The sequence below is a fragment of the Sus scrofa genome, chromosome 1 (genome assembly GCF_054392235.1).
Source record: "Sus scrofa isolate SSC_HxYL_T2T_F1_AM1 chromosome 1, Sscrofa_HxYL_maternal_Yorkshire_Landrace_v2.0, whole genome shotgun sequence".
NCBI classification, from domain to species: Eukaryota; Metazoa; Chordata; class Mammalia; order Artiodactyla; family Suidae; genus Sus; species Sus scrofa.
Genome location: NC_139383.1, coordinates 17389317 through 17402652, shown reverse-complemented (window position 1 = coordinate 17402652; position 13336 = coordinate 17389317). Strand labels below are relative to the sequence as shown.

The 13336-nt window shown below is 45.1% G+C and overlaps 1 protein-coding gene across 2 annotated transcripts in view; it reads left to right on the top strand.

Annotated features, from left to right (window-relative positions):
* The window catches only part of SASH1 (SAM and SH3 domain containing 1), a 205029-nt gene that overhangs the window by 121313 nt on the left and 70380 nt on the right, over nt 1-13336 (top strand). For both annotated transcript variants that reach the window (XM_021072069.2, XM_021072066.2), the window contains exons 5-7: nt 139-179; nt 3417-3503; nt 7551-7663. In XM_021072069.2, the coding sequence (XP_020927728.2) occupies nt 139-179; nt 3417-3503; nt 7551-7663 (241 nt within the window). The remainder of the gene's footprint in view (nt 1-138; nt 180-3416; nt 3504-7550; nt 7664-13336) is intronic.

Genomic DNA, 13336 nt, shown 5'->3' with positions numbered 1-13336 from the left:
GTTGGTAAATACTCTTTGAAAATTTCCCTGCTCTGCCAAGTTGATGGATGCTGGGTCCCTCTAGTTAGGGGAGGGTCTTTGGTTCGCACGTGAAGGCGAGGCCCCCTGGTAATCACGCTTGTTCTTCTTCTTTTGCAGGCATCCTCTTCATAAGTCCCACTCGGAAGACGGCTCTGTGGGTCAGTACCATTTTCCTTGGTTTAACCATTTTTAATTAATCAGTTTCTTTCAGTACTTTATAGAGCACATAAATATGTGAAAATACAAAAACCACAGGGAATCCTTCCAGCCAGAAATCAGCATTGTTAAGACTTGGATGTACAGCTCTCCTCTTTTTTCCCATATCTGTGTGGGTGTTTTTTTTTTTAAACATCATTTGGGTCATATTCTATGTATTATTTCATAGTTCTTTTTTTCTTTTTTTTTTTAAAAAGAAACCACACTTACCATCTTTATTTTATTTTATTTTTGTCTTTTTGTTGTTGTTGTTGTTGTTGCTATTTCTTGGGCCACTCCCGCGGCATATGGAGGTTCCCAGGCTAGGGGTTGAATCGGAGCTGTAGCCACCGGCCTACGCCAGAGCCACAGCAATGCGGGATCCGAGCCGCGTCTGCAACCTACACCACAGCTCACGGCAACGCCAGATCGTTAACCCACTGAGCAAGGGGCAGGGACCGAACCTGCAACCTCATGGTTCCTAGTCGGATTCGTTAACCACTGCGCCACAATGGGAACTCCACATAGTTCTTTTTTTCAATTGAATATGGCATGAACACGTTCTCACTTGATTATTTTTTACAGTAAAATTCTGAAGTCTGCATAATATGAACCAATCTCTCTTTTTTTTTATTTTTTATTTTGTCTTTTTGCCTTTTCTGGGGCCACTCCCGTGGCATATGGAGGTTCCCAGGCCAGGGGTCCAATTGGAGCTGTAGCCACTGGCCTATGCCACAGCCACAGCAACGTGGGATCTGAGCCACTTCTGTGACCTATACCACAGCTCAGGGCAACGCCGGATCCTTAACCTACTGAGCAAGGCCAGGGATCGAACCTGCAAACCTCATGGTTCCTAGTTGGATTCGTTAACCACTGCGTCACGACGGGAACTCCCCCAATCTCTTCTTTACTGGATTTTTCAGTTGTTTGCAGTTTTTTTCTCCCACAGGGAAGTGATGCTAGCATTAAACATCCTTGCACCTGTCCCTGGTATGTCCTCAGGATAAATCCTTCAATTTGGAAATTCTAAGTCAAAGATTATGCACAGTCGCAGTGTTAAATATTTTATTTTCTTGGTTATAACATCTACCTATTTCCTTGATTTCGTGATACCTTTTCTGTTTGGGTCTGAGAAAGGCTGGCATGGTACTCATGGTTAGGAGCCTAAGTGCTCACATCCAGCCTTTATTTCGATTTGAATCATGACTCTACCAGCTTATGACCGTGGGCAAGTCATTTGCCTCTCTGAGCCTCAGTTTTCTTATCCACCAAATGGAAGCAAGAATACATCCTTTGTTCTTATCAAGTGAGTAGTAAATGATGCTTAGATAAAAAGTGCCTGGATATGCTAAGTCCTGGATACGTTAGCTCTCACCATTATTTTTTATTTTTGGCTGCGCCTGTAGCATGTGGAAGTTTCTGGGCCAGGGGTGGAACCCCTGCCGCAACAGCCACCCGAACCGCTGCAGTCACAACGCTGGATCCTTCCCCCGCTGAGCCACAAGGGAACGTTCTCCCCATTAACTTTTAAAGCTGCTTCTCCATTTCAGAAACATTCAAATGGGAGAAGAGGGGAGTATGGCTAAGAAGAAATACATTATATTCCCAGGTGGCCCGAGAGAAAGGTTGAAGTAGGAGTAATCCTACCTCTGCTGTAACCTTTCCTGGCTGATACTGGCTGTCGGGTTAGGCCAAAGGCAGCAGGCGCCTTCCAGATTCTGAGTACAGAGGCAGCCCCAGGCTGGTGGCTCCGATTTCCTTGCCACAGTCCTGGGGGTTGTCACAACGTAATGAGGGCATCCTGTTTTGATAAACTGATGATGCCCTTTCTAGCCTGGGAGCACTGTGCATGGAGTTTCCACTGGTCTGTTTTGTGCAGCACTGCCTGGCACCACCAGTCTAGACTGTGGAAACAGACAGTGCATCACTCTGCTGGGTCCTGTTTCCAGTGGCTGTGGAGCAACCCGACACCAAATGGTGACAAAGCCACAGCTCTGGGGGGTGGGGCGGTGCCACATCTACAAGAACAAATAGGGCTGCCGAGTCTAAGAATCAAGGGTCATTCGCTTCTTTCCTTTTCCTTACTTTCCCCCCTTCCCCCTGCTTTTTAAAAGGTATTACATGTTCCTGATGATCACAAGCCAACCAGATATGAAAAACATCCAGCCATGGCAGTGAATTTGTTTTCACCGCAAAGTCACACAAAACAAGAGTTCCTATTTTGACTCAGCAGGTTAAGAACCCGAGTATTATCCATGAGGGTGAGGATTCAATCCCTGGCCTCGCTCACTGGGTTATGGATCCAGCATTTATGCCAGCTACAGTGTAGGTCGCAGATGTGGCTGGGATCCTGCATTGCTGTGGCTGTGGCATAGGCTTCAGCTGCAGTTCCAGTTCAACCCTTGGCGTAGAAAGTTTCATAGGTTGCAGGTGCACGCCTAAACCGACACCCCCTGCCGCGCGCGCGCCAACGTGCAGAACAGTCTGGGAAAGATGGTAGTCACGACAGGGGACTAAGTTGGAGGATGTCATAGCAAGATGGGAGCCCGCTTTTCTCGTCCTTGTGCCCCGGGTGAGCTGTAGGTCAGATACCAGGTAGCCTGAGTGCCAGAGAGGTGGCTGTGGTGCCCCTCCTGTGCTATAGCTTAGACCCATACAAATTCCACACCTTGAGAAGCAGCCCGAGTCACCCTACAGACCCGGGGAGCCAGCTCTGCACCACAGATAGCAGCCATTCTCTTCTCCTCCTTAAATCTGGGATAACAAATAAACCAAGGATAGATCAACAGCAGGAATAACAATGCAACAAAGTTAACCTTTTTTTTTTAAAGTATCCTATTTGTGGTTCAGTTGAAATAATTGTGGCTGAGACGAAAGGGGAAAAGCTATACCACAAGACAAGGCAGAATTAGACTCACTAGTTAAACAAACATCAAAGGGAATATAAGAATGCATGATTTGCCTGCTTTTTTGATGTTTCTTTATTTCTCATCTTTACTGTACCATTTCTTGCTACTAGAAAATTTGCATTTCTTTTAAACAACTTTAATGGCATTTCTAAGCCTTTTCACAAACTGAAAGAGCAAAACTGTCTTTGTGAAATTAAAGGATTCCTATAAGCTTTGAATGGGAAGGAAGAGGCTACTTTTGTTATTAATGAGTTTATTGCTTGTGCCCTTTTTTCTTTTCTTTTTTTAAAGGAAAAGGAGATTGGAAGAAGAAAAATAAGTATTTCTGGCAGAACTTCCGAAAGAATCAGAAAGGAATAATGAGACAGACTTCAAAAGGTACTGTAACACAGCTGGTGGACAGTCGCTCCTTTTAGCTCTAAGACGTCAAGAAGCCTGGGCCGCCCGTCTAAATGGATGCTGTACGATAGCATGAGCCATTGCATGTGCGCGTAAAATGCTCAACTTTGCTGACATTCCTATCATCACTTTGAGACTTCATCCCAGTGAGGTTTTGGGTTTTTGTTGTTGTGGTTGTTTCAATTTTTATTTATTTTATTTTATTTTATTTTTTGTCTTTTGTCTTTTTAGAGCCGCACCCGTGGCATATGGAGGTTCCCAGTCTAGGGGTCGAATCGGAGCTGTAGCCTCCGGCCTACGCCAGAGCCACAGCCACGCCAGATCCGAGCCGGCGTCTTCGACCTACACCACAGCTCACAGCAACGCCAGATCCTTAAGCCACTGAGTGAGGCCAGGGATCGAACCCGCAACCTCATGATTCCTGGTCGGATTCGTTTCTGCTGAGCCACGATGAGAACTCCCTGGTTTTTTTAAATCAAAGAAAACAAAATGGGAAGCGTTCACAGTCTTTTTTTTTTTTTTTCTCTCTCTCTCTCTCATAGATCTGACAGCTAAGACCAAATCTTTAGCTTTCTCAGTCACAGCAACCTCAGGGACAGCCTTACTGGCCAAGATGGAACCTCAAAGGGTCTAGAAAGGCTCAGCGTTTGTTAGTTTTGGACCCTCCCGCCCTGGCCTGCCACTGGGGGCCTTTGCAGTCTTCTGAGCTTCAGATGCTTTTCTGTGGCAGGGACAGTTATGGGGTTGTTGCCCCTGGAAACTGGCTAATGGGCTGACATCATGGGAATTCGCCCGGACTGCTTTGTGAAGGGAGTTCTGCCTTCCTCTTGGCCGTGTCTTTTGTTGTTGTTTATGTAGTAAGTAAATATGTCACCCCTTTGAGGCCCAGTTATATAATTTATGTTTCTCCAGGATTCAGACAGGGAGTGGAAACCAAGCTCCTCTCGGATTCCAGTCTGGCTGAATAAGGTTATCATTAGATGTTTAGTAGCTCACCGCTGACGCGGCTTATTTTCTTTGACCAAATCTAAGTGTCCTGCCCTGCGCAGAATGCTTCTCCGCTTATTCACGCACACGGAAATGAGAAACACGGACACGGGCAGCAAGTGTGCCAGGAGCACACCTGGCTTCCCTGGCAGCCGGCAGTGGGCTTATGGAAGCTGCCCTGCTGTAAGGGCGTTTTTCCCTAAACATTCTTCGGTTTTTCCTTTGGGGACACACCCAGCATCACTTGGGAGTCAAAGTAAACCTTGGATTCTAACAAAGTCTAAGAAAGAGAGAAAGAAGGAAGGAAAAGAAAGAAAGAGAGGGAGGGAGGAAGGAAAGAAGGGAGAAAAGGAGAAAGAGAGACAAAGAATGGAGGGAGGGAGCCAACAGTTTAATGGCTCAGAGAATCGATATTTATTTATTTATTTATTTAAGTTTATTTTTTCTTGTCTTTTTAGGACCGTACCCATGGCATATGGAGGTTCCCAGGCTAGGGGTCCAATTGGAGCTGTCGCTGCCGGCCTACGCCACAGCCACAGCCACGCCAGATCTGAGCCTCGTCTGCAACCTACACCATAGCTCGTGACAACGCCGACTCCTCAGCCCACTGAGGGAGGCCAGGGATTGAACCCACATCCTCACGGATGCTAGTCAGGTTGGCTGACTGCCGAGCCATGATGGGAACTCTGAGAACTGCTTTTTAAATCCCACCAACTCCCCTTCACTCCCTCCACCAGGGGAAGGCTGCTCGGATAGTAAAATGAACCAGATCCCGGCTCCCCCCTCGCCCAGCATAGGCTATTACTCTCCCCATACAAGGAACTGACCAGCGAAGGGAATTTGGTGTTTCTGGACTGATTGATGACACATGGAAATGAGACAAGGGCACAGGGGAGCACAAACTCCAAAGAAGGCCCTGACTGAAACGGGTCCCCCGAGGTCTGCACCCCTGAGGCTGTCCTCCTACCTCAAGGGCAAATGAGCTAGTGACCTGGTAACACTGATGCTAGTGAGGTGTGAGGGGGACAACAGGGCAGAGGAGGAGGACGTGGGATGAGAGCTCGCGCAGCCCCCCTTCCAGAACATCCTACCCCACGCTGATGGGGCTCACCTATAGGTGATGTTACTTTTTAAGAAAACACTTGCAAAGAATCCAAATCAAGGGATTCTTTTTCCCTCCATGATTTCGGCTGCCTTTGGTTTAGTGCTGCAAGTTGAGTTCCCCTCACAGTGGGTTTGGGAACATATGGTGAGAGCGATGCTTTCAGATGTGTACGCAGATTGTACCATCCTTCTAACCAACCCCAGTTGTTCAACACCTGTGATTCCGTTCATCTGCGCTTGTCCACTGAGGAACAGCAGTCACATAGCTTAGCAGGAATCTAGGAATCTCGAGTTTCACCGGGCAGCAGGCTTTGTTCTGCAGCACACACTGTGACCTTAAAGTTCTCTGTCTTGCCATCGTGGCACAGTGGTTAATGAATCCGACTAGGGTGTTGCGGGTTCGATCCCTGGCCTTGCTCAGTGGGTTAAGGATCCAGCATTGATGTGAGCTGTGGTGTAGGTCGCAGATGCGGCTTGGATCCCGCATTGCTGTGGCTCTGACATAGGCCGGCGGCAACAGCTCCAATTGTACCCCTAGCCTGGGAACCTCCATGTGCCACAGGATCGGGTCAAGAAATGGCAAAAAGGCAAAAAAAAAAAAAAAAAAAGAAAAAAAATACAGTTCCCTCCCACTCTTGCAAAAACATTTCCTTCTTGTTCATGTTTGAAATTGAAGGATGCCCAGAGAGTCTTGGAATGAATGCCCACTCTAGCCAGGTCTTTATTTTTCTTTTTCATGCTATAGTTTATTGAGATATAACTCACATAATGGTAAAATCCAACCACTTATCGTATATAACTAAACAGATTTTACCTTGAACATTTTCATCACTGCATAAAGTAACTTCTTGGAGTTCTCGTTGTGGCTCAGGAGGTTAAGAATCTGACTAGTATCCATGAGGATGAGGGTTTGATCCCTGGCCTTGCTTCATGGGTTAAGGATCCAGTGTTGCCATGAGCTATCGTGTAGGTTGAAGATGCAGCTCCAGTCCTCCCTTGTCGTGGCTGTGGTGCAGGCTGGCAGTTGCTGCTCTGATTCAACCCCGAGCCTGGGAACTTCCATATGCCGTGGGTGTGGCCCTAAAAAGAGAACGAAAGAAACTTACTCATTGTAATCACTCTCCATTTTCCCTCAACCTCCCCAACCTCTAAGAAACCACCAGTCTAATTTCCGCCTCTATAGATCTGTCCTCTTTGGGGTATTTCATTTAAATGGGATCGTATGATATGTGGTCTTCTTTGTCTTCTTTTACTTAGCATGTGTTTTTGAAGGTTACGCCACAGTGTAGCATATGTGGAGTATCTGTATTCCTTTTTATAGCTGAATAATAATCCACTGTATGGATGTACCACAATAAATAGATAATTTATTGATCTGTTCATCATTTGATGGACTTTCGACTTGTTTCCACCTTTTTCCATCCTGCTATGATTAATCCTGCTGTGAACATTTACATACAAGTTTTTATATGCATATCTATTTTTACGTGGACATTTATTTCCATTCTCTGAATATAGAATTGACAGGTTATAGGTTATCTTTCCGTTTAACCTTTTGAGGGGTTCCCAGACTTTCTCATCGTGCCTTTGGCATTTTACATTTTCACCTCTAGCTGGGGTTCTTAAATTAGGTCTCTGCCCCACCTGTTGCTCCAGACTCCCCACCAGCTTTCTGGTAAAATGCCTCCACCGGACCCTCCACCGCAAAAGCTCTGATCCTTCTGAAGGATTTGTTTCCATGGTAACATCTAGATGGTCTTGGAGCTGGTGTCACTGGTTTCCTGAAGTGCAGCCCGTTCCTGCTCCTGTGGCTCCACCAGAAACAGTACCCCCGCATCACATCCTTCTCCGGTCCTGGACGACAGACCTTAAGATGGGCAGCCTGTTTTCTCTTTCGCGCTTTCATTGCTGTTGTTTTTCTTCTGCCGCTTGTAGGAGAAGATGTGGGTTATGTGGCGAGCGAGATAACCATGAGTGATGAGGAACGGATTCAGCTGATGATGATGGTCAAGGAAAAGATGATCACCATCGAGGAAGCGCTTGCTAGGGTAAGAGGGCGGAGGGTTGGTTTGCATTTGTGGGTCCTTGATTTTTTTTTTTCTTTTGGTCATTTTAGGGCCACTCCCACGGCATATGGAGGTTCCCAGGCTAGGGGTTGAATCAGAGCTGTAGCTGCTGGACTATACCACAGCCACAGCATCGCCAGATCCAAGCCACATCTGCAACCTACACCCCAGCTCCCGGCAACACCCATTCTGGAGGCTGGGGATTGAACCCGCATCCTCATGGATACTAGTCAGATTCATTTCCACTGAGCCATGACAACAGCAACTCCAGTCCTTGACCTCTTTACAAAGTGTTGGGGCGGGGGAGGTTGCTATAGACTGAATGTTTGTGCCTCGCCCACCACACACACACACAGATTCATATATTAAATCCTAATCCCCAAGCAGTGTTATTTGGAGGTGAGGCCTTTGAAGGGTGACTAGGTCATCCCATTTACGAATGGGATGAGTGACCTTACATAAGGGGCCCCACAGAGCTCCTTCACCCCTTCCACTGTGTGAAGGCACATGATAATCTGTGAACCAGGAAGTGGGTCATCATCAGACACTTTGATCTTGAACTTCCCAGCCTCCAAAACGGTGAGAAATTTCTGTTGTTTATAAGCCACTTGGTCTATGGTGATTAGTTATAGCAGCTTAAACAGACTAAGAAAGACAGGGGCATAAAAAGGTATAGGAATATATCAATATAATTGATAATGATCCATTACTAAAAAAAAAAAACTAAGAAAAATGGAATACTGCCATTATAAACATTAGTTCTAGAAGATGCTTTCAACAAACTAAACATTGATCTAAAAGTCAGGCTTTATCTATAAACCTTAAACTTTTGCATACTTTAACTTCTAAGTAGATATTAAGTGCAGTTTATTGTGTCATATTTTTTTGCTCTCAGTTAAAATTAAGCACTAAAAGAAGCCTAGTTAACCTTCAGGATACTGGAGATAGCAATTCTTAAGAGCTTTCCTGCTTTGTTGTTGCCCAACAAACTTATTATAAATCCTTGGATTTTGACTTTGAACACTTGGTTCGGGACAGTGTAGACAAGTTATAAATTAGGCAGGTTTAGAAATGTCAAGTTACTAAGGGATCCTTGAATGAGCTATGACTTTACCATTAAGCAGAATCTTGAAGGTTTGAGACCTTGAAACAATGACAACTGTACTCACTTGTTTAGACTACCTGACTCTGAACCTCAGTAGTTTAAAAGAACATGTTTAATTTGATGCTGAGACAATGTGTGGGAGGGGGGAAGCACTTGAGGGGAATAGGGGAATGGGAGGTGGGACCTGTAGTAAGGGGAGACCTCGGGGTCCAGGCCACCACCAGATGCCCATCTGCCAGCCCGTTGATGTGGAGGAGCAAAGGTAATCTCCGCCTCCAATGTCTCTGGTGGGCCAAAGTAGTGATGGAGCAGGTGACAGGTGACAACATCCTATCTGTCCATGTTGCTCATCACCTGCACCTGCCCTTTACCTTCGGCCTGCTCTACCAAATCCACCACGCCTTCAGCACCCAGCCCAGCTGCTAGTTGGGGCCAAAAGCCCACCCTACATCGTCCTTCCAGCGCCATCCCTTGAGCATGCCATAGCCTTTGGGAAAAATCCACCTGAATTCCCAGGACATGCATATGAGAAACACAGATCTGTATTTAGTTTTCCCATGGTAGGCAAGACGTGTACTTCCCTTTCTGGGAGTGAGGCAGCAAAATTGCATTTTTGAATCATAAAAATGAAGATGTGAATGCAGACGTTGTCTGCAGTCAGCTAACAACATCTGTTTTTGGCAAGGGAGTTGCATAGGATAGACCAGGTTAATGTAGTTTTCTTGGAGCAGAAGCAAATGTTGAAAGTGGCCTTAACAGGAGTTCCCACTGTGGCGCAGCAGAAATGAATCCTACTAGTATCCATGAGAATGTGGGTTCGATCCCTGGCTGTGCTCAGTGGGTTAAAGATCTGGTGTTGCCGCAGGCTGTGGCGTAGGTGGCAGACAAGGCTAGGATCTGGCGTTGCTGTAGCTATGGTGTCAGCCAGTGGCTATAGTTCCAGTTCAACAACCCCCAGCTATGGGTTCAGCCCTAAAAAGCAAAAAAAAAAAAGAAAGTGGCCTTAACATAGTCAACTTGAGGTGGCACATTTCTATAATGGAAAAAGAAACAAAGGAATGCTTTCGAAGCTGAGGAAGAAAAAGATTTGTTCGATGCTCTTTCTGATCTGATCATTTTAACAGCTGGCCATTGTTTGCATGGAAAGAAAATCAGAAGTCAACTCTATGAAAAAGTGGCACAGGGAGTTCCCTGGCAGCTCAGTGGCTTAAGCCTCTGTAATTATCAGTGCTGTGGCTCAGGTTGTGGCTCGAGTTTGATCCCTGCCCAGGGAATTTTTGTATGCCATAGGTGCCGCCAAAAATAAAATAAAATAATGGCACAGTTGTGTGCAGATTTTTGGTAGAGGTTTTAGCCTAGGAGCCTGTCTGTAACAGGTTGGCTGCCTTTGCCTAATTTTTGCAGAGAACTCCTCAAGACATCAATATTTTCTTCTACAAGGCAATTGAGAACCACAGGTTAAAGAAAAAAACTGGTAACATTCTCCAAACTTTGTTAGATCCTGCACACAAAGATGGTGTCCTTTGACAGATGATGAAGTAGCAGGGAAGCTTGTTGGCCTGCTCTTGGCAGGGTAGCTTACGCCCTCAGCTACTAGCACCTGCTTGGGTTTGCTTTTAGCCAGAGGCAAAGCACTCTAAGAAAAATAAAGGATCTGCCTCCTTGAACTTAGGATCAGCTCAAAGATCTAAATGTACTTGATTGCTGTATAAAAGAAACATGAAGAGTTAGACCTCCTATAATGACTGTGATGAGAATGATTCTCCAGAACGTCAGGTATGTTTTTTCCACTGTCAAGTCAGAGACTTCAAGACCCATAGGTAGAATGTAGATTTTATTTTATTTTATTTTATTTTATTTTATTTATTTATTTTTGTCTTTTTGCCATCTCTTGGCCCGCTCCTGTGGCATATGGAGATTCCCAGGCTAGGGGTCTAATCGGAGCTGTAGCCGCCGGCCTACGCCCGAGCCACAGCAGTCTGCAGCCTACAGCACAGCTCACAGCAACGCTGGATCCTTAACCCACTGAGCAAGGCCAGGGATCGAACCCGCAATCTCATGGTTCCTAGTCGGATTCGTTAACCACTGCGCCATGATGGGAACTCCAGAACGTAGATTTTAATCCTGACAGTCCCAACCCAGCATCAGGAGAGAGAAGTTTGCCTGTGTGTCCTTTGCCTCTCCCCCTCCTTTTTTTTTCAGGGCTACACCTGCAGCATATGGAGTTTCCCAGGCTAGGGATTGAATCGGAGCGGTAGCCGCCAGCCTACACCACAGCCACAGCCACAGCCACAGCCACATCAGATCCGAGCTGTGTCTGCGACCTACACCACAGCTCACGGCAATGCCGGATCCTTAACCCCCTGAGTGAGGCCAGGGATGGAACCTGCATCCCCCTGGACACTAGTCAGATTCGTTTCCGCTGAGCCACGATGGGCCCTCCTGCCTGTGTGTCATTTGGAGCTAGATGTACTCCCCAGTACGTCCTTGTCCTAGAAGACATTTTGCCTGTGTACAGGTGAATACAAGTAGGTCAACTAGATTTTATCTATATGAATTTGATCTCATGGATGAATGTTCTCCCCCTGTGAAGTATACAGCTATGATTCACATGCCTGAAAGCCCAGTTACCAATACAAAGCTAAAAAGGAGAAGGGCTTCAAGGACCTATTATGTGAAACCCCACGGTGAGCTGCAGAAGTGTTTGAAGAGGATGAAGTTTATAAAATAACTCTGTGTACACAGTGTGTAATTTTAAAAGGCAGCAGCTTAATTTAGGATTTTTATATTTTATTAATTGTTCCATCAAATCGAATGGTATTTTGAACATTTTCTAATAGTTTTATGATGGATCCTTATTCTGTGTATTTTAAGGAGTCCAGCATAGGTTTAAAAAAAAAGAAATTGTTTAGGAAGCTCTGAATGATTGGCATATTCTAAACAACGTAGTTTCCAGGCGTGAAATTTCAGAGGTTCGTGGCTCTTGGTAAGTTCAAGGTATTCACATCTTGGACTAGTTCTACAAGGTATGGAAAGCCAGTGGGATATTTGGAAGTTACAGGTTATTCATTTGTCTGGGTAATTTTTGTGGTGTTTGTGAGATTGGGCGGGTAGGGAATAAACCGATTTTTACAGCTTTGCGTAAAAGAGAGCACTGTTGGTTTGGCGTGATGGGGTTAAGCAACGACGGGGCTACGCTGTTGATAAAACCCATCCTTTGCCATGTTAACTGGGAGCACTGAATGCAGGAAATTGAGAGAGATCTATGGCCGTGATTTAATAATCATATTTCCTAAAAATAATGTAAGTATTAATATTAAACACTGCTCCTATGATTTGATCTAATTACTAACTATTACATATTTATTCACCTGATAAATCTGTGTTAGGTTCCACAAGGTCATTTCGGTATTAAAGTCCAAATTAAAGTCTTGTGGGATGAAAAAAACAAAAATACTTGATGTTCATCCCTGACTTGATTGAGGAATTGACATGTCAAATTTTCCTAATGTCACTCACTTGATTGAGGTTTCGGCATGTGAATTTTCCTTAATTTTTCTTAATCTTCATCATTAGCATTTTCCCTAGAAACAGAGCCTGAGATGGGAATTCTTATGCACATGATTTATTGAAGAGCAGCTTTCAGAGGAGGGAGGGAGGGAAGCAGGAGCAGCCGAGGAAGAAGCTGGGCAGAGATGTGATTGCAGGGGAGTCCAGTGTGGGCCTCAGCCTGATCCCCTGGGGGGTGGGGAGATCTGGAAAGTGAATCACACTGGAAAGTTCATCCTGCCAGAGAAAAGGAGGCTGGAAGCTGACTGGGGAGAAGGGAGCAGCCTTCTAATCATCGCTGGGGAGACAACTTCTCTCAACCATGGAAAGTTCTCCTGAGCAGGGTAGAGACGTGCGTCCATCTCTGCAGTAACTGGGGAATTGGCAAATAGTTGTAGAAAGGGAGTCTAGGCATCTGGTATACCAGAGCACAGGCTTAAGAACTGGGAACCTATAAATATTATTGAATTATTTCTTTGTAGCTGCTACTGTGCATTAATCATAGAAATTTGGACAACTAGAGAGGCTCGTGGAGAGACTCTAGAAGAGCAGTGAAGTGATTGAGGGCTTTTTAAAATAGGTCTCTTGGGTTGAAATTGGAAAAGATTTATCTTAGCAGAGAAGCAGAAAAGAACTCACTGTCTTCCAGTACACGAAGGATTATTAGACAGTAGTTGTTAAGATGTACTGAGCAGTGTTTTGTTTGGTTTTAATCTCTACTGAGGAGAGAATAAAAGGAAATGGATGCAAATTGCAGCTGGAGGGGATTGAGATTAAATATAATATAAATATTCTTTATAATAAGTGCTGTTAGAAATGGGAACATTTTAGAATCTGTCTCCTTAAATGTCTTTAAGATTTTCAAGATAAAATAAGCATTAACCTAGTAAAGATGTCATCCCTCTAATAATCATGTCATAGACTTCAAGTGCAGGAAAACTGTGAGACTAGGAGAAATAGGATATGAAGGTAGACAGACAGACAGACACACACACACACTT